Genomic DNA, 22,311 nt, shown 5'->3' with positions numbered 1-22,311 from the left:
TCCTCTTTCCTGATTAGAACAAGTAATTTCTAATCCTGCTAGTCATTTGGGGAGAAAAAATACTTGTTCTCAAGAAATGACTCTCAGAAAAAAACATGAGTAAATCTAAACAGCACTTTTCATGTAAAAAATCAATATTCCAACATATTAACCAAGACAAAAATTAGATGAGCCTTTATTCCAGAGTACACAAAAAAAGGCATGACTACAGGTTCATGTTTTGAGGGAAGCAAGGAGAACAGACATGGAAGGGTTTTTTGATTATTGTACTAAGACTGTATTGGAAATGTTTGACGATCCATGCTGATGAAATGCTTGATGGATGACATAATGAACACACCCGGCTTCCCTTAAATATCTGAAACTCTAAATTCAAGACAAAGACTACACATTCACCAAAAAAATATCCCCATCTATCTTATGACCTAGTAGCTTATACCTCATGCTATGAGCACACACCTTCAAGGGAAAGTCTTTGCAAAATCTTTCTTGCCTATGGATTAGTAGAGTACTAACTCTTGAAAGGAAACTACATGGCAGAAAATACAGAATGCTTTTCAGTAAAAATGTAAAACCAAACACATTTAGGACTCCCTATTGCACACAGGGTGTTATTCAACAGGTACAGAGAAATCCAACCCATTGTTTCCACATCCTTTTGTAAAACTGAGTTTGTGTAGCTATATTTTCTAGAAAGATATATTTTTTAGAGGAGTTTGTCAAAGAGAAGCATGTGGAATAGAACAGTAAAATTTCAAAGCACAATTTTACACAGCTTGGGGAAAAAAAAACAAGAACAACATCCACAGATGCAAATTTTGTGTTTGCTTAAATGTTACTCCTTCTCTACTGTATTGCTTTTCAAACTACAATCTTTGTGACTATTTTTCTCTCCATCCTTGCTCCTTTTTGCTTCATTGCATAGATACATAAACATTTGCGTATGAATTTTAGGTTGAGACAATAGCTTCTGAATATCTAAAAACATCTGACATTGTAGTTTTCAGACAATGGGGCGACCTCTAAAAACCTTTTACATTCTGTCTAATGTTAGTAATTATATATATGCCTACACTCCCTTCACCTGCAATATAAAATGTTTTATTTTATTTAGCCAGAAAAGCAAATTTTATACTTGTAAAGGTGATCTCTCTTTCAGTTTATGCCTTACTGAAATTATTATAAAGAAGAAAAAAACCCCTATTTTTTATCTTAGTGCTGGAAATGGAAAAACAACATACACAGCATCTGAAGCTGTGAAATCAAATGTAAGAAAGTTCATGGAACATGGACACTTGCTAGTGAGGTTATTTCCACAGGGAAACCCTAGAGTGACTAGCATCCACAGTAGTTCCTTTTCATATAAAATCAAGACATTTTTCCAGAGTCCATTAAAAGAACAAAACAAATAACTGGCAGATTTCCAAGCACTGCTACCTCAGCACCAATAGGCCAAAATTTGGTGCTTCCTTAGCTTTCCTACCAAAACTTTTAATCTAGAAACAGTGAATGTTGGGAAGAACACCAGGGACTTCTTTTAATTCCAGTACATTAACTCAAGACTTTGGAGAGCTTTGGCAAACAGCTACAGGGAAACTGTTTTATGTATCTGTAAGAAAGAAACACCAGGCTCTTGTTGCCACCTGAAATTGAAGATAATAGGCAGAAAAGAGATCCAGTTCTGTACATCCACTTACAGCTCTCATACAAGTATCTTACACATATAAAGATTAAAAGAGGTCAGTGCTCAACATTCCCTTTTTTCCCAATGGAGCTGAATTCTAAATGGAAGCTGAACACTTTTGCAAAATGTAAGCCAATTACAAAAACCACACATTTTTTAAAAGCGTGTCTTTTTATACAGATATAAAGTACATTTTTGACTTAATAGAAACTACAATTTCAGTTCCCACCAAAATACAATTACTTTTAATTGATCTTACCTCTCCATCTTCTGTAAAAACTATTTTTGTGTTAACTTTAAATTTCTTCTTCAAGATTTTTTTGGCTTCTTGGGTCTTAGTTGCTTTTTTTTTCATCTTTGATTTTGACGTGATCTGCATAAAAGAAAATAAGTTTTTTTGTGGGTTTTTTTCCTAGTCATAGAGTATATGCTTCAAACTTTCTTAAAAGTAATCAGATGTATTAAAATTCAATTCCTAAACCACACGTTTTAAAAATCAGCCAGCAAACCTTTTCACAAAACCATTTTAAGCAGGCTGTATCATCAGAAATTCATTTACTCTGATAAAAATTTAGCATAATTTAAATCCTGCTAGTGCCAGGACACCTGGCTCATTCAAATCTCACTAACCTTTTTGGGACAAGGACACTAGATTCACAAGCTTATGCTGCTAGCAACCCTCATCAGACAAGAAATACAGTATAACTGCCTTGAAGCCATTAACTGATCAGGTACCAATTTCATCTCACTTGTCATCACATTGTCCCCAGGCACCACAGTACACCAGTTTGAGCTATCTGTGTGTCAATGAATGCCACAAGTGGCCATGCAAGAATATTGCTACTGCGTAACTTTTGTCCCTTGCAGAACATCAGTGCCAGGAGATGTTTATCAAACTTAGCATTAAGTACCATTTAAATATCACAAAAGTTATTAGCAACATGAAAGAGAGTAGTGAAAAAACGTGGTGAAGACACCAGAGAAACTAATGAATGAGTCCACAGAAACTGTGAAATCCACAGATGGCCTACATAGGTTTCCCCAAGGCACTCATCTGGTGGTAACATCATGGAACTTAAGAATGTGGAGATCCACCACCCCCAGCTCTTCTTCCAAGAACTCTCCTTTCAAAAACAAAGGCTGAATGTGTTCAAAAATCTACCAGGGCACAATACACAGAGGACATTTTAAGCAGTAACTGACATTGCAAAAAGTATTTTATAGCAAAAAATATTCTGAAGGAATACATGGTGACTCCATAGGAGTAGACCCACGACTCATTCATCATCCCATAAAGACTGCAATCTCTCCACTACTCAGGAAAAAGTGCCAGTCACTAAACTGTCTAAACTTCTAATAAATAACAGAAAGCAGTTAAAGCAACCAGAAAGAAAAAGGAAAAACTGAACTTTTTCTCACTTTCATTTTTTATTTTGGTCATTTTAATCAGTTTTCATGTCCTATACAAAATCCACTATAAAAGGAAGCAAAAAAAAAATTAACTCAGAAAGTCACTGTCATTATGGTCAGCACACTAATGCACTGAAATATGAACTATAAAAGAGAAAAATTACAGTCCTCCTAACAGGAAAAATGGCTTGTGACAGCTACTGCGCCGTGATAGCAAGTAATGACAATATCTATTATAGAAAATAGTAACTGTAGCAGCACTTTTATCCTCAGTATTGTCAAACGATTTTTGCTGCACTGTGCAGCTACTGCTGGTTAGGTACATCCATAACAGCTCAGAAAACTGCGCTACTCCCTCATTACTGCTGCTTATCCTACAGACACAAATTGTTTGAGAATCTGCACTAGCATAAAACCCTTACCTCAAAATATGGACTACTTAGTACAACAACAGGAGTTGTCCAGAGGAAGAATTTAAAGAGAGATGCACTTCAAGGTGGTGGGACAATACTGTTCACTATCACAGCATTTTCTTTCAGCAGCTGCTTTCAGTTTTGCTTTTTTATCAAACAGTCCTTTATTTCTGCACTACCAATATTATTGGTACCACCATAATACGCTACTATAAAAAAAAAAGACTGTAAGTTTCAAATTGGTACACCAGTATTTTGCAAAATTATATTTAACTGTGAATTTCAGCTGTTTACATTTCTTGGTTTAAAAAGGTTTTCCTAGCTAAGGAGCACAAATACCCAATGAGCTGTCTTTACATGCACACCTAGGCAACATTTCCAGATGTACCTTGTTTCCCCTCCTTCCTCTGAGTTTGATATTGCCAAGTTGCATGGGAAAAGAATGGGATAGTACAAAATTTCCAAACAAATAGAAGGAACAAGAAGAGGAGAAGGAAAAAATGGGAAGCTAAATTCCCTCACTATAGACCCAAAAAGCATAGTGCAAGATCAGCGTGTGAATCTGGCAGATTTACAATATGCAGCATTAAACAAAGAGATCAAAATTTTAAAAATCCTACAAAAAAGAGCATGACTATAAAACACTACACACTCCCTACATAATTAAACTGTGTTTTTTATCAGGACACTACACTGGGTTTGCATGGCCAGCTTTTGGTACTGGGGGGGCTACAGGGGTGGCTTCTGTGAGAAGCTGCCAGAAGCTCCCCCCATGTCCAGCAGAGCCAATGCCAGCTGGCTCAAAGATGGATGAGAGGCTGGCCAGGGCTGGGTCCATCAGAAATTATGGGAAAGCCTCTATGATAATATATTTAAGAAAAAACCCAAACCTCTGGCACATGTAACTGCAGCCAGAGAAGAGCGTGGTGAGAACATGTCAGAGAAAAAGCCCTGAAGACACAAAGGTGAGTGCAGAAAGAGGAGCAGGAGGTGCTCCAGGCACTGGAGCTGAGATTCCTCTGCAGCCCCTGGTGCAGATCATGGTGAGGCAGCTGTGCCTCCTGCAGCCCCTGGAGGACCACGGAGATGCAGAGATCCACCTGGAGTCCATGGAGGAGACCCACACCAGAGCAGGTGGATGCCTGAGAGAGGGCTATGAACGCATGGGAGGACGATGCTGGAACAGGCTCCTGGCAGGGACCTGCAGACCCATGGAGAGAGGAGCCCACACTGGAGCAGGTTTCCTGGTAGGATTTGTGACCTCATGGGGGACCCACACTGGAGCAGCCTGTGCTTGAAGGACTGACCCACATTGCACCAGTTTGCAGAGAACTGTTTGTGAGATGGATTCACGTTGGATGAGTTCATGGAGAACTGCCATGGGAGGGACCCCACACTGGAGCAAGGGAAGGACTCCTTTCCCTAAGCAGTGGCAGCAACAACATGTGATGAACTGACCACAGCCCCCATTCCCTGTCTCCCTGTGCCACTGGAGAAGGAGGAGGTAGAGATGAGGAGGGAGGGGTGAGGGGAAGGTGTTTTTAAGGTCCAGTTTTACTACTCATTATCCTGCTGTGATTCTGTTAACAATAAATTCAATTAATACCTCTAGTTTAAGTCTGTTTTGCCTGTGATAGTATTTGTTGAGTGATCTCTCCCAGTCCTTATCGCAACTCCATGAACCCTTTGTTATATTTTCTCTCCCCTGTCCAGCTGTAGAAGGGCGTGATAGAGAGGCTTTGGTGGGTGCCAGGCATCCAGTCAGGGTCAACCCACTACATCGGTAGTTTAGCTTTCTGAGCACACTCCGAAGTTGATGGCTTTCAAGGCTCCTTCAGCTTCAGACACAGTCCCCTGACTGACCTGTGACCCCAGATTCCTCTCACAGTTTAAGATCAGATGGGCTCAGATATCAAAACATTTTCATCACAGATGTAAGCACAATTTTCCAAACTACATGACTTCAGTATTCAGCAGTAGAAGAAGGGACCTTCGGTGTGTTAGGGCAGTTGTTTCTGACATAGCCTCCCTGTTCCAAGGGGGACGCTACAGAGTCCAGGGTAAGAGTCAGGCAGACCAGCCATGGAGTGTATAGAGTTCTGGGGCTACTGTGGGGTCCCATACATGCTGCTTTGGTTCCCTTCTGGGGATCTCTCTCACATTTTTCTGGAGTCCCTATATAATCCTAAAGTGTCTCTCTTCTGTCACTTAACCCTCTCCCTCCATGTGTCTCCAGTAGCATCTTTCAAAGGATCTATTCCCCACATCCCAAGAGCCTCTTACCCTACTTCCTGCCTCAGTGGCTGCTGCTTTATATTGAACATAGCTGAGCCAGGTGTTCCTCCAAGTGGCTTAAGTCTTGATGCAGGATGCATCGTTTAAATCCATCTCAGCTCATGACGTCCTCCATGATCCATGACACCCTGTACCCCTCTCACCCAAATTTCTAATGCCAGTGCCTCTTTGCTTTGACCTCCCATTTGAACAGCTACATTGAAACATCAATTTCCCATCTAGCAGGTGTCTGATTCATGCATTTTAAAAGTGAAACACCACTGATACCCATCAGACCTCAGGCTTCCCTAATCTTCAGTGCTAACCCTTGGTTCCCTGTGTTTTGAAGCCATTCTGCTTACCCATTTCCCATTTCCATCTTTTGTACTAGGAGATACCTGAGAACTGACAAGCAGCAGTTTGACATTCTCTACGGCTTCATCTCTTTTCCTCACAAAGGGTTCACCACAGTAGCAGGCAGCACCAGCTGCTGGAGGCTGCCAGAAGATCCCCTCCATCTGTTAACCTTAAGTTCTGTAGAGAATACAAAGGCAGCAGGAGCCGTGACTTCTCTCTGCCCAGTAAACAGCTGGAATCTGGGGTCACAGGCTTTGCAGGCAGAAGTACGATCACATCAGCAGATGTAAGTGAATGGAGGGCTTCTGCTGACAACCAGACCCTGTTCCTAGTGCCAGAGCAAGCCACGGGCCTGGGCATTTTCAAGTGAGCTGAGAGGGCATAGCTGCTGTTCACACTGAGCGGCTCATTGCAGGTCCTGCTCAACTACTATTTACCTCAGTAAATCCCTTTCTAAAGCTGAATTACTCCATCAGATAAGCCATTGATCCAAACAAAACAGCAGGAGTGATCTGGGTACAGGTTTTCACATTGCTGTTAAGATATCAAAGGAATTCTATGTTTGAACTCAAGTTGCTAACAGTAGTTTAAGCACCAGCTGCTGCACACACCCCTCTCTGTCAATGAGAAGACCCTACCCACTGCTCATCGGCAGGTACATTTTGCCCTATGCCCAATACAACAGGCCCTCAAATCTCATCTTTTCTTCTATAAAGATGTGGCAATAGTTAAACTGATCAAACATGACCAGAGCAATAATTAGCCTTTTTGAAATTATATACAACACTGAAACATTGTAAGTTAAGAGTCACTCAAGTTTATAAAAAATGCATAAAATGTAGGATCAGCTGCAGGGTTGGGGGATTTTCTACTGTTACTAAGCTAAAGCCCAAATTTCTTTTTCCTTTTGTACATGCCAGATGGCTTGCTGGATTATTTAATGAGCAACAATAAAAACTAGCTCTTCAAAGCACAGAAAATTCAAACATTTTGATTTAGAATCAGTAACAATACAGCTAATATGCAAGTTCTTTTCTATTTTTCTCAAGAAGGAGTGGGCTTTTGATTCCTGGCTTAAAACATCTGATATTCTTAAGCTGAATCAATGACAAAATGTTTTCTAAATGCAGATACTGACAAGTTTAAGAAATAAGATTTACTCTTCTACAATTATAGTATTTTTCTGAAAAGACATGGCACAGAAACACAGCTGTCAGTAAATTTTGCTGTTGTAATATGTAATGATTTTTCTTATTAATACAATTTTAAAGTCAATAGATAGACTTGAGGATGTAATCCTCAGTAACTCAGGATCAAAGTACTTACAGTATCTTACCATAACCAAGACAAAATGCTTATGCTTCGACCTTTGGAGAGGTACTCATCAGCAACATAAAGTTACTTTGTTTCAGAGTATTATTTTCTTTTTTAATTTCAACTCAACACACCTTTGAAAGCAAGCACAGAACACTCACTACAAAAGCTGTCTAAAGACAGGACTACATTATTGTGGCAGGGTAAAATGAGAGCAGAAAAAGAAAGTTAGAATCAATTCTCCAGTCTCATTAGCTTAAAAAAGTATTACTGCATTTCTAGGGTGTTTGTGGGGTTTTCTTCTCCCTCCTGCTTGTATCTTACAATTCCTAGGAAGAATGATGCAGTACCCGGAAGTATTTTGCAGTCTCTCCCAACATGATTGCATTACTTTACCATGAATTCAACAGCAATTGCCTCTGAGAAACAAAAATCAATGTGGGACTCAATTTCATAGACTTGTTTTGTATTTCTTCAAGAAAATGCCCACAAAAGGAGCAAGTATTACCACATTTGCACTGTCACCAAGCACATCAGCCCCTCTTGTCAAGCTACCACGTTCAGACTCGGATGTCATTCCCCACCAAAGGCTTCCAGACTGAAGCTACCAAACCTTAGTAGACAAAGAAAAGGACTGGGTTCGTCTTTGTGCCATGGAAAGCACAGAGATGGTTCTCATCCAGCCAGCACCACAGAGATTTCAGAATACTAACAATCCTCCAATCACTGATCTAAAGCAGCCTAACCATAAAGCATTACCTCCCAACCCCATAAACTTCCCAAATTCAGACTACAAGGCTTTGATTTCCTACAGTGGAGGTGCATTTATAGCAGAGAGAAGTTTTCACTCCTCCTGAAAAATATCTAACCCCAGAAGAAGCAGTGAGTTACAAACTTCACTCCTTACACGTAATTACTATAGATAAGACAGGAAACATCAACAGAAGCAAAGCAGTCAGACTCTGAAGTCCTGTCCATATTACTTCAAGCACCTACAAAACACTAAACACCAAAAAGCTTCCTCTTGAAAATACAATTTGACTCCAGCAGCCACCTGTATTCCTATTGAGTATAGAGGACCAGAGAGGCAAAAATCCTAGGATGGGGCATGACCACAAGGGGATGCAAGGACGCTGCTTTCCCTCGTGACCTGTGGTAGCTAGGTGGTCTTTATTTTAACTTCCAGTCCACTTCTCTAAAATGACAGCTATTTCTGTCCTTCCTCATTTCTGCTGACTGCTCACGAGTCATGGCCCACTTTGCACTGTTGTGAACACCAGAACAAGCTAAAGCCACTGAGAAGCAGCAGGGGAAAGCTGCTTCCACAAAAGAACTCCCCCAATCTTTCCTAGGAAAACAAGCTTCTTTGCTTAGCCTGTGTTGTTGTTCTACTTTTCATGTAATACTAGTGGGGCTAATTTTGCGTTGGTGAAGTATTCTAAGTTTTTACTTTTTAATTAAATGTTAAAAATTAGGAAGCTTAAATTCCCAGGCACTATCCAAACAACCTGCATAGCATCTGTATACATCACTGAGGAGAGCTTTTATCCCAGCAGTTCTGAAAATTTGGAAATAGGCAGGTATACACAAAAGCAAAAACCAGCACTCCTTACATGTTGTTCTCTTTGCTTCTCTATGAGCTCTTAAAGAACATTAATCAAGCATGAAGATCAACATGATCTTCAATTTTTCAAGCAGTGGCTTAAATTAAATGGGTGGATTGATGGGATTCTTGTTGGTTTGGGGTGTTTTTTTTCCAGGGTGTTAGCGTGTGTCTGGTTTTTTTTTTAAACTTGTATCATGCAAGATTTCAAGCAGGATACTGAAAAAGCAGGAAGCTGAAGTTATTGGTTGGCAATTCTTTACATAATATTTCTGTTTGAACAGGGAAATTCTAGACAAGTAAATTACTTACTACATCTATCAATTATTTCCTTTTTAAACCTAGTGAAATAATGTTTGTTTTAAAAGGAGACCATTTTATAGAGAGAAAAACTTACAGCAAGAACTGCATATGGTTTTTACAGTAACAGTTATGAAGGAAAGAGCCAGGTTAGTATTCAAAAGAAAAACAGCACTCTTAGCACAAACAATAGCATAGATATTAATCACTTCAAAATCATAGCAACAGGAGAAAGAAAAAATAAGTAACAAAACATTCTAATAACCACTATTCAATACTGCTAACCACATGTCATGACTTAATCTCAGCCAGCAACAAACCACCATGCAGCCACTCACTCACTCCCCCTGCATCAGGATGGGGGAGAAAATCAAGAAGTGCAAAAATGAAAAAGCTCCTGGGTTGAGATAAAGACAATTTAATAGCTAAAGCAAAAGCCATGCATGCAAGCAAAACAAACCAAGGAATTCATTCACCACTCCCCATGGGCAGGCAGGTGTTCAGCCATCCCCAGGAGAACAGGGACCCAACCATGCCTAATGGTGACTTGGGAAGACAAACACCATCACGGCAAACATCCCCACCCCTTCCTTCTTCTTCCCCCCACTTTATACGCTGAGAATGACGCCTTATGGTCTGGAATGTCCCTTGGATCAGCTGTATCCAGCTGTCCCTCCTGGCTGTGTCCCCTTCCAACTCCTTGTGCACTCCCAATCCACTCACTGGTCAGGTGGGGTGAGGAGCAGAAAGCCTTGGCTTTGTGCAAGCCCTGCTCAGGAGTAATGAAAACATCCCTGTGTTATCAACAGTTTCCAGCACAAATCCAAAACACAGCCCCATACCTAGTATCATGAAGACAATTAACTCCATCCCAGCCAAAACCTTCACATCACATTATGGACAAAGACCACAAGACCAGCAGCTCACCACATTATTGTGTTCCAGTTAAAATTGCTTTTGGGATCAAAGAAAGAGACACAGATGGAAGAAACTACAGCCAAGACAGACCTGTACTATGGCAACCACCCTCTTACACAATGGTTTTGATTACTGCTAGCACAAGAGATTACACCTGAATCTGAGTTTCATTACAGTCGTGTGTCCGGGTGCAAGAGTTTGGTGAGAAAAGATTTCTTATTACATAACATACTACCATTCTCTAAAACAGATTAAATTAAACCAGGAAAGTTGAAAATAACTAAATTTAAGATTAAAATTTCAGCATTCAACACAAAATGCAGGAGGCAGGATCAGAAAAACTTGCCACTTGCTAAACAACTGGAATATTCTGCAATATATTTACATTATGAGCTTGGCACTGTGTTTAGACAGGAATTTGCTACAATTCCTTCTATTTTTTAAAAAGTATTTATTTAGGAGATTGTTTTTACTGGTATATAGAGTATGAAAGCAGAAAAAAAGGACAAATAGGCAGCAGTAAATGGATCCCTGTCCAGTATTTACCTTTAACCACCGACAAGAGCCAAGCTTAAGTACAGAAATCTTTATTAAACAGTTCTTCAATGATAAATCTTACTCCCATTCCTGATGCCACACAGCAGTATTTCTCTAGAATACTTCTAAAACACTGAAAACAACTAAAATAATTTCCCACTGAATTGTTACACTTTTCCTAGGAATGAATGCATACTCCACGTGATGCGGGACTGTTCATTTCAGCAGCTGGTATCAAGACTTAAAAATGGGAGTTTTGGCAAAGGATAGATGGAGGCTGAAGTTTCTCTAACAAGTAGGTGAAAAAGGCAAATATTAAGAAAAATGTGTTGATATTGCAACATTTATTGTAATTTACTGAACTTATTTTGTCAATTATGACTTAAAATAGTAACTATTTCAACAATGGTGAAGACACCAACATTTTCAACAAAAACTATTCTTGAAGGACACTGGGGATTCCATCAGTAGCTCTACAATTTTGACTATGAATTTAGATGAGAGAAAGGATTTTTTTTAATCCACACACTCCCATACCTTGGCATTCATTTTAAGATGTTTAATTCTGCTTTAACCATTTCCTCGTTTCTTTACAGCTACTTTAGAAATGCCTTGGTACAGTTCCTAATCCTGAAATACAAGACCTGCATCCTCACAGCAGCATTTAACAGCTACAAAATTTAAACCAAATCCTGGAAACATTTTTTTTAAAGTACATTTTCATCCCTACATCCATGAGAAAACCTTCATGCTTTCATGTTCTATACTGAATAACAGAATGCTAATGTTTTACCCTAATATAAAATCCCAGAATACCAGAGGGAATCATGAATGAGCAGCATTGCACAATCAATTTTTCATGCTTTTTTCCTTTCCTATCTTACTCTCTCCCCTCTGCTTTTTTCTTTTTATTTTTCTATTACATATTTCCAACTCCTCCACAGAACCAGAAATGCTTTGGTGAAGAGCCAAGCTCCCCCCAGCCCACAAAACAAACATTTGATTCACAGACTATAAATTATGTAATTGTAAACACAACTCTATCTGTATACACCAACAAACAGTTTTTGTCATTCATCTGCAAAACCAGTGCAGCTCATTTTCCAAATCTTTAAGTGTAAGACTATTATACAAGAAAGAAGGCCAAAAAACTCCCCTACATTTATGATTGTGAGCTCTAACACCAAAAAATCCACTACTTAAGAAATTTGTGAGTTAAAATAATTAGATAATATCTCACTCTGAAAAATGTCTCTATTTAATGCACTGGAACACAGAACTTTTCAGTATAGCTATTGCATTTGGCTGAAAACCTCCATTACCTGGGAGCATAAGCAGCAACAACATCCCTTTCTAAAGCATTAGGCCTTTAGCAAACAAGGCCGTCACTTCTCATACAGCTTATTAAGTGAGGTGTAATAGAGAACACAAAACTATTCACATATTTTTAGGCAAAAACTAAATCAATTATGCATGACTAAATGAACATAAAGACATTCCAGAATAATGCAATTCAGAATCAAACACCTTAACACAGCTTTTGTTAATTTTCGGCACCTGGTTGATAGAAAAATGTCTTTCCAAAGAAATATGTACAAGTCAAGATATCCTAGTAACTCAGACGGCCTCACACCGTAAATATCAAAGAAGTATACAATAATGATTAATCCCACTAGCAACTGCAGTGCCAGATCGAGACACAAAATGCCTTCATTCCACTCTTCCCTGCCATGACAAGGTATGCAGCCTTAAAACAAAATCTTCTTTGACAAAATCCAACAGAAACACACAGTAACCAACAAATTCTCCAGGACTTCTACAGCCAAGAGAAGGAGATGCAACATCAATTAACAAGCAAATCCCATTATTTTGTTGACTGCTATTTATCGTCCCTATTCCAGAGCTTCCATTTTTGTGAGCAAGAAATGGCTATCGTGAAGATGCTGTTTTCAGCACAACTTGGCAAATTAGGAGAGCATGATCATGCATTTGATATTGGCCCAAATTACAAATTACTTCAAACCTAGGCATCTCTTGTCGGTCACTTTTAAAAGAAGCCTTCAATCAAACAAAACCAAACCCAACCCAAACCCCATACCACACTGAGGAGCTAAGAAAACCTGCACCTTCTTTGCAACTTTTGTTCTATTATGGATCTCCAACGAAGATGATGTTGAGATATTTTCTCAGTTTTCAGCAGGTGAAAGATTCTGCTTATTCATCCTCCATTAATATTCCACATGAAAGGCCCACACTCAAAGTGGGAGTGAGGGGACACAAGTAGGAAGGGAAAGAGACGACAGCCCTTCCCTTAAAGATGAAAAGAATCCTTAAGTCCTGAGGTGTGCTGAGTACATACTATGTTCTGGACCTTATAAATTTTCAGTTTTGCTAAAAATTGCTCCTTCTCTCACAGGGTGCACTTAATATCTTACTGCAAGACAGTTAAATTGAAATATTCAGAGAAACATAATCACTGGGTGATAGAGCCAGAAGGCAATGTTAAGGTGACATTTAATGAACTGATTAATTTGGGGCTTTTTTAGTTAAATAAAGTTCATTGCATTTAATGTGACTATTTTCTAGCAGTTAGGACACAGTTATTCTAAGGAAAAAGAGGAAAAAAAAATTTTCTGCATAATCATTAAGGCAGCCAAGGCTTCAATAAATGTCAAAACATAGTTAAAATTATGGCTTAAAAATACTCTGCAGAAGAATCTTAGCTCAAAAGGTGGGATGAGAAAACCAAACTTTCCTGCTGTTTTTCTTTAAGGCTGAATATAATTTACTGTGTGTGATGAGCATGACCTTCCCTTTCTCCCTGAAAAGCCACAGGCCTGGTCCCAGGAACACAGCGGCAGCCAAGGCTGAAGCTTCTCAAAACATTTTGTTTGCTACATTCTCCTGATCTGTCATCAGAAAGTAACAAAAGCATTACTTTGCAAAGAGAAATATATTTATCTCAACTCCCTCTCCCCTTCCTTTTACACAAGCTAAAACCACAACCTATGCCCATTTAATTGCCACCCACAAAAATATTCTCCACAGGCTGTGACCACAAATAGCGAAGACTGCAGATGTTTTGAGAAAAAACCCAAAATGAGTTTTTTTCATTTGAGCAGTGTGTATTTTTGAGCAGTAAGTAGTGTGATAACCACCACTGTCTTTAAGACAGCTTTATTTCCTCTTCTGATTGACACAGATGGTGCATTCTCCTCCCCTTCCCTTTCAGAAGCCCCTGAAGGTGCTGCACCTCTCTCCACACAGAAGCAGACACAAGTGAAGCCATTCCTCTGCCTCCACATTGCACAGCACTACTTCAGAGATAAAGAAGAGCCAACACTGGTTGGTGGTCTGAGAGGGTTTATCTTTGAGACAATGCTTAGTTGAATTTAGCTCCCAAACAAGGAGTGCAGAGAAGAGTGCACCAGGGCTTCCTCCGCAACCCCACACACCCAGCGAACGGGAGGCCTGGCTGGAGTAAAGGCAGCAGCACCACACACGGGAGGAAAACACCATGGAACAGGAGGAAAGAATGGGAGATCAGCTGAGGGAGTTACTCACTGCTGCCAAGAGATCTGAGAAGAATGTAGCTGGTTTATCTCAACCAAATGTCAGTCAAGGATAATCTGAAAAGACAGAAATTCTTCACAACTAAAGGCTAATGCAGAAGCCACAACAATAACCAGAAAAGATATTTTACATCTGTTATTTTTCTTCTTTAAAAAAGGTTGAGTATTTTGACTTCTTTTTCCATGTATTCAATATAGATTTACAATGCTGCCAGAAGTGGTCCTGCAGTTCTTTTACACACCCCCACAGCTGCCCTTCGCTAGCACTGGTCCCTCCCCAACTCAGAGAAAAGCTGCTGCTCCAAGCATTTAAAACTGGCAGAAAGCTGGCGCTAAGACTAGAAGGGCAAAGACAACTCAGCTGCCAGCAAACAGGACATGAAAACTGTCCACTCATTTGGAAGAAAATAAATTAAAAAGTAATTTTTCCCCCCAACTCAGGTATTAAATGATCAGATAATCTCCATTAACAAATAAAATCTTCTATCAGTTATGTGGTTTTATTTTTTTTTTAATAAATCTTTCTTACTGGACGTAACAGATGATTTAGAAGTGGAAACAGCAATACTTATAAGAAACAGTAAAGGGCAAGGAAATCAGGCTACTCTAGACAATGACAAGCCCTCAGACTGAACTCAAAAGGATGCAAAGCAGAAAAGCAAGTTTTAGAGGAATGATGGATTACAAAAATGAAATGGAAATTGGAACAAGAAATATCTTACAGCACAAGAATGTCAAAGGCACATTTGCAAAAAATTTTTCTCTTGATTCTTTAGACAAAGCCAATATAACAGGAATAACTAATTTAAGTTTCTGTGGAACATTTAATGGAATCCATGCTAAAAAGTAATAGCTAATGTTTAAAAAATGGTAAAGGAGAGTTAAGAGAAGTCAAGGATTAGAACATGGTTCCTGCTCTGTGTGCACCCCTAGTTTCTCAGGCCAAGTCAAGATCAATTAGTTTATGATAGTTGTTCTGAAAGTGGAACAAACATCTGTCGTTAATAACACATAATGTCTTAAAGTTTATGGCAGTCAACTAACTGCACTCTAACACTGAATCTCTCCTCTTGAGCTGCATTTACAACTTTGCTACCTCTCCCAAGCTTTTGGGAAAACTTATGTTGTGGTTAGCCTATCTGAGCCATAATACTCATATTTTAAAGATCCATGGAAGTCAAGTTGAAATCAAATTTGTAATTATTTCTAGAGAAACACACTGGATTTTAGAGACGTTAAGAAATTAACATAACCTACTTCTTACACTTATTTCATCATCATAAATTAACTTTGTATAACCTTACACACTCTTTTTCTCCCTTTAAATTTAACTGCACTGGTTTTGAATAAATGTGGATTTTGTGTTGTCCACAGACGAAAATAAGTCTACAGGGATAACACATGAACAAATGTCTTGTTAGCTATTCACCAAAATATATAGCTTAGACCTAGACATTTCTTGTACTTTCTGAAAAATCCATAAAAATTTAACAACGAAGTTTCACAAAACAGAGTCAATGGAAATAAATCACTGATTTTAGCAAAAAATGCTCTGAACCCACCAAAGGGAAGACGCGTGGCACTGATCAGTCATCCCTATCTCATCCTCATTTTAACACCAAGGCCAGCAGTGCAGGGAAGCCACATGAAAGCACAAGCAAAGAGAATAGGAATGGCATGATGACTTGAGCTCTGAACACCAGAACATTCACAAGAAAAGGTTCAACAACTGGAGATGGAAGCTATTTCTGCCATCCAAAGAGATGTGTTTAGTCTTTCCACTGAGAGTGCAGTGAATTATTGGGAAGTCTGTTGCAGGACACACTGTGTACCAAGGTCAAGAGCTGGACCAATCCAATTTAAGTAATACAAACTAAACACCACCTTCCCATTCCTGAAGCGTTTTTATGAGCGCTGAAATATAAGCTGCAAGTTGCTCATTTTCAGGCTTAATTCCCATCCTTGCAATTCACAGAACATGGTCTCCTGAGAAATTTCTCTAAATTAAGAAATCTCTGTTGACAGATATCTCTTGGCTGGGTTTCACTTTTCTACCACCAAAGAATTATCCCATTTGAGCCTTAGCTACGTTCCTGGGCACACACACAAATGGCTACATTGCCTTAAGTGAAGAAGTAAGCTGGAGCCACCAGGCACACCAAAGAAAACTTCCTGAAGGCAGCAATATAGCAGGGACACAGCAGCTTCTGTTAGCACAACTGGGCCACTGCAATAAAATTGTGAACCCCACCCCAGTCTGCCCTACACTCATTCTCACTCCAGCAAGATAGAAAAGCTCACCTTGCTCACCTGGAGCAACTTCACACACACTACTTCAAGCAAACTGGTGTAGAGAAAAATCACAAGTTTGAAAAAGTAAATTGAAATGCACACAAGAAAAGGAAGAAAAAAATAGGTTTAGGACTATTAATCTGTCATCACTACTTAAAAAAATACAGGATGGTTGCTGACAGGTCTCCATTAAAAATAAATTTAGATAGCTAGCTTAAGAAATAAGGGAAACACTCATCTCTTTCAAAAAACAACAGTTTCTGAAGCAGTTTCAGAGAATACATGGGTCATTTGTGGCAGATGACATTTGTTCAGTTAAGAATAATCTGTCTCAAAGTCAAGATTTCTAGGATGGTGAGCAATATTTCCCATTTTGACTGCAAGCGTTTTCACATTGTGCCAAGAGCCACCCAGTGACCACAGCTGGAAGAAACCCAAACGCTGCTTCACTTACCCAGAATGTCAAGGCAGCTGGAGAGAGTTTTAACAGCACAGCAAAAGTTAGGAACAGCAAGAAAACCAAGAACAGCAGATCAACTGCCAATGTGGAAACTGGATTTTGAACATGTGCATTCACACTGACACGTTATTCTAGATTAAACAAAAACATCCTCTTCAAACCTTTCAGCAGAAAAAAAGATTCTATATGAGAAACACTACTGAGTGGGAAGATACCCATGTAGTTCACATTGCTAGTGATCTCTTTCTATTCAAAACAGTAATCCAATATGGAACCAAATAAAGACATAAAAGAGCAATTTTGATCCCTTTTCTCCAGAGCAAGTATTTTCTCAGATTCTGTAACAGTGGTGATGTAATGGAATACGGCTGTTGCAGACAGACCAGTTTGTAAGAACACACAAATTTATCTTCTGCACAAGCCACTCAATTTAAAACTACAAAGTACATTCCTTTGAGATTATGCTTTTTTTCATATGCATTTCATGCATAGATTGATTTCCAAGAGGATGAAAGTTCTCATATATATATATATATGTATATATATGTATATATGGAAGTAATTTTTCCTACTAAATCTACAGAAATAGAGATTATCCCACTGTATTGCTGCATTTGATTGCTTTGATTCTTCTCAAAAGAGAGAAGATACTGAGAAGATATGACTTACTCATAACTCTGGGAGGGGAAAAAATTCTGAAATGCTTTTACAAGCACTTTTTACAGTGCTTCCATGCTTGAACAATACAGCTTTTTATGTAGCAGTAAATTTTTATCATGCATTCAATAGATTTTATTCCTGTAGTAATTTACAGAAATGTGGGTAAGATTCTTTTTATCTAGCATTTTCAACTGCTCTGAGGAAAAAACATAAAAAAGCGTATCCAAGTTTAGGCTAACACAGGCAGGCAGAGTATGAGGGACCATATGGATAAAATGTCTTCTGTTTCAGCCTAGTGTGGAACTCTCTCTTATGCTTTGTCTAACATGGAGCTTCCCTTACAAGAAGGGTATTTGACTGATCTGCTTATAAGTGAAAAAAAGCTGCTCAGGGTATTCAGTGGTCAATACGCAGGAGAAGACAAGAAGCCTAATAAGAAGTTCACACTACACTGAAACAGCCCGTTTCTTCCAAGGACATAACCATAATACATTTTCTATCCATTTAGCAGCTTGCAGAAGATAACTGCCATAATTTATTATCTTATTTATCTACTTTGCTGTTTAGAACATCAGCAGGTTTCAGTATTTAGTAGAGCTATGGGAAAAATAATGAGTCAGCTATGGGCCATCAGTGCAAAGAGATCGATATCTTAGCTAGGATATAACTGGAACATTTAGTAATCAAAACTACCTGTTACACAGAGCCAGTTCAGCAGCAAGTTATCCTTCTCAATAAATTTTATATCTACATTTAACACATGCAAAACGAATTATTAATATTTTAAGCCACCTGCTTATTTAGTTACACTGCTTTAATAAAATTTGTCTTCTGATAATTTCCACTCTCACCGCTTAAAATAGAACATATGCAACAAAAAAGTCATACTTCTATTTAAAAAAAAAAAATTACCCAGTAAGTCGCATTTTAAAAAAAGAGGGAAATATTTCTCTTCCTCCAGGGAAAAAAAAAAATAATCAAAGTGGCAGGGGATATTTCCCATTAAAAACATCTTGACTTTGAATATTCAAATTGAAAATGTGAGCACACTTCACACAGCACAAATAAACTCCTTTTCCATGAACATTTGCTTAGTCAGGCTTTACTTCATATTTTCATGGATTGCTCACTTGAAAGAGCTGTGGTCCAGACAGAGCCTGTTTTCTATCTTTTTGATTTGGGGCTATTAAGCCCTTCACTTGCAAAATTGTAGCACTCAGTTTTTCAAAGGAGCCATGAGGTTTTTTTCTGGTATGTGATTTACAAAAATCATTGCAAGGATGTTAAAATTCTGGAAGGATAGTATGGTTCTCAACTGTTTGGGTGGTTTGAGAAATAAACTCAATTTTAAAGAGAATCAGACAGGAGACTTTTGAACCTTTTGAAAATCTTACCTGGAAAACAACTACATTTCTTAAAACATATGAAATAGAAGGAAATTAAATGAACGTAAAAATGATATTTTTATTCCAAAGGTGAACTGCAAAAAAAAATCCTACCTAGAATTTTAAGATATGCAAGACAAAACGATTTTTCAACATTACTACGTTCCAGCTTCTGGCTATAAACAACTCTTACTGACGTACGCCAAGACAAAACCACAGGGGTGAGCAGTGGACTGACCAGCAGGTCCCTACATGATAGTTATGAATTCTGTCATCAGAAATATTTATTATAAGGTCAGTTTAGTCCAAATTATTACCAGGAGATATCAGATCCTGTAAAAAAAACCCGCAATCGTGTCCCTTCCACATCTAAGGGGACACTGATCCACCAATCCTTCTGGCTAAAGCTTTTCTGTAGCAGAAGTTTTAACAACTACACAGTAAACTGCTTCATTCATGGGTTGGCTCATTCACTCCAATCCAGCAGACAGTTGCTGATCCTTGTTAGTTTTCAGCTGCAAAGGAGCTGTTTTTACTTAGAAGATACTGGTGCAATTTGTAATGCAACAAAAATCAGCTATTTACAGGGCCAATATATTATATAGATCTCTCTCTTCCTTCCAAACATTGCATGGAGTAAGGAGCAGGAATTCTGCAGAGAGCAGAACTCTACAGCCTTAAGCATTTTTCTCACCCAAGTGCAGAATATGAGAGACTCTCAAAGCAAACAGGAAGAGCAGAGAAGCGTGTAAGGAAACAAAAGGAAAGCTATTTTCTCCTTACTACCTCTGCAAAATCAGGGAGTGATTTTGAGCAGGAGGTAAAACACCAGGAGCTTTGAATCAACTCCTGAAATCACAGAATCCTAGAATTACAGAGTAATTTGAGTTGGAAGGGACCGTTAAAGGTCACCTAGTCCAATTTCCCTGAAATGAGCAGGGACCTTCCACTACATCAGGTTGCTCAAAGCCCCAACCAGCCTGACCTTGAAAGTTTCCAGGAATGGGGCTCTACCATGTCTCCAGGCACCCTATTTTGAGTGTTTTACCACATTCACTGTAAAAATCTTCTTCTTTATATCCAATCTAAAGCATCACCTTCCTTCTCCACTACAGGAGTAACCTTGGTTGACTGGCCTAGACAAGAGAAATTTGTAATTATCCTTATGGTCAGTCTTACCCACCCTTCAAGATGTGCTCTATCAATTTTCACTAGGACTCTCTCAAAATGCACCAGCTCCTTGTTAAACACTCTCTTCCCTAGAAACCTCCATACTCTTTAGCCCTCTGCTGGTGTATCCTCACCACAGAAATGTGGTGTAATGCTGGACTGCAACACCAGCTGCATTTCAAACAGCAGAACTTATGAGCATCAGCCTTGCTGCACAACTACCTTGATTCTTTGCTACTTTTGTACCTTTCAGACTCAAAATCAAGCATTCCTTAGGTGAATTGAGTCAAGTTAGCCTACCAGGGCTTAAAGGATGATTTAGGCAAGAAAAACCAAACACTGGATAGATTTAAAACAAATTCATGTGAATACTCCAATTCATGCAAAACTTGGGAACACCACATATAAAAGAAAATACTCTTGTTTATGTCCCTAATATTTCATTGCAAGATTGGAAAAAATATTACTTAATTATTAGAGATCAACATTCACTGATATCTCCCTACCAACTGTAATTCCAGTAAGATCCCAAGCACCCACAAATGAGATGAAAGCTGAAGAACAATTCTCTGTCACTATAATTATAATAATGTTTACCAATCAATACTGATAAGGTATATAACTATATATGGACATGCATTGCTACATCCTCAAGACAAAATGAAAAAATAGTGCACTACAACAAAAAAACAGTACTACAAAATTTCTCTCTGTAGCTGGGCAGATGGTAAAGGGCAACTTCAGCTTATTACAACCCCCATAATTGTCTTCATCACCTTGTGTTTCCCCATCTGTCTTTTGTGCCCACCTGTTTTCTCACCTTAAACCAGCAGCTCTGCTACAGGATATATGTAGTATGTTAAGTGCTTAGTGCAACAAAGTCCCAGCCTTTAATTAGCGATTTTATAATCTATGCTAACAAAATACAGATTGCATTTAATCAGGACTGTGCACAGAGCATTTAAAATGTACATTATTAACATCCATAAATAACGTGTTATATTTTTTTGATTTAGTTAGTAAAGGAAATAGGCATTTAGTGCTCCCTTGCCTTCAAATGCAAGTCTTTTACATTACATTGTAGAAGAGGAACTACTAATCTAAAGAATTCAAGATAGACTACTGTTTTCATTATCTTCCATCTTCACTTCCTTCAATACTACTTAGCGTTCAGTTTGCCTCATCCCATAGATGTCAGGGATTAGTGCTGGTTCACAGAACAAAACTCAGGAACCAGTAACTTAAATGTATTTTGGAGCTGAAATGTTTCACTAGATTGTACTGGACTAAGCCCAAAGTATGTGTGGACAGAAGATTCCCTTTGCTCATAAGATACAAAAATCTCCAATGCTACAGTAAGGGAAGGCACAGCAAAATATGAGGTGTTTATTTTTATCCTGTTGCTTCCCCGTTGTCAGTGTTGCAATTAGACTAAGTGCTCATCGCCCACAGTTTCTCCACTGTTATTTGGCAGTAGTGGCAGTCTGCAGAGAAAATTCTCATTTACTGTGCTACTGGATGAGCACCTCTGTAAAGCAGCACATCTCCTTTGTGTCCCAACCTTCTCTACAGTTTACAAATCCTCATTAGCTGTGTCCCCGATGCTGTGCTATATAAGAAAACACAACATCAAATGCTGCATCTTTATGTCCAGATCAGACACTGCCTTATTGCAGAGCCATTACCAAATCACTGATAAAATATCACTCGACATTAGTCAAATACATGGCTAAGACAGATGAAAGCAAGCAATAAATCTCACAGAAAGCATTTGATCAGTTATTTTAATAAGCAGTTAAAAAGGAAACTGCAAGTGTTAAGCCTTTATATCAGTCTTTTTTTTTCAAATGCAAAACTGCCAACCTCTGACTGAGGCAAGCTTTATGCTTAAAAATCCAGTACTATCTTTGCTTGTACATCATTTAATGAAAGTTGAGATAGTGGGGCAATTCACTCTAATAC

At 38.7% G+C, this 22,311-nt stretch overlaps 1 protein-coding gene across 1 annotated transcript in view; it reads right to left on the bottom strand.

Annotated features, from left to right (window-relative positions):
- DDX10 (DEAD-box helicase 10) overlaps nucleotides 1-22,311 on the bottom strand; it is a 163,554-nt gene that overhangs the window by 62,763 nt on the left and 78,480 nt on the right. The window contains exon 14 of the mRNA XM_048294748.1: nucleotides 1,944-2,057. Within this exon, the coding sequence (XP_048150705.1) occupies nucleotides 1,944-2,057 (114 nt within the window). The remainder of the gene's footprint in view (nucleotides 1-1,943; nucleotides 2,058-22,311) is intronic.

This window comes from Corvus hawaiiensis, chromosome 2 (genome assembly GCF_020740725.1).
Source record: "Corvus hawaiiensis isolate bCorHaw1 chromosome 2, bCorHaw1.pri.cur, whole genome shotgun sequence".
Taxonomy (NCBI): domain Eukaryota; kingdom Metazoa; phylum Chordata; class Aves; order Passeriformes; family Corvidae; genus Corvus; species Corvus hawaiiensis.
This window is presented reverse-complemented; position numbering and strand designations above follow the sequence as displayed.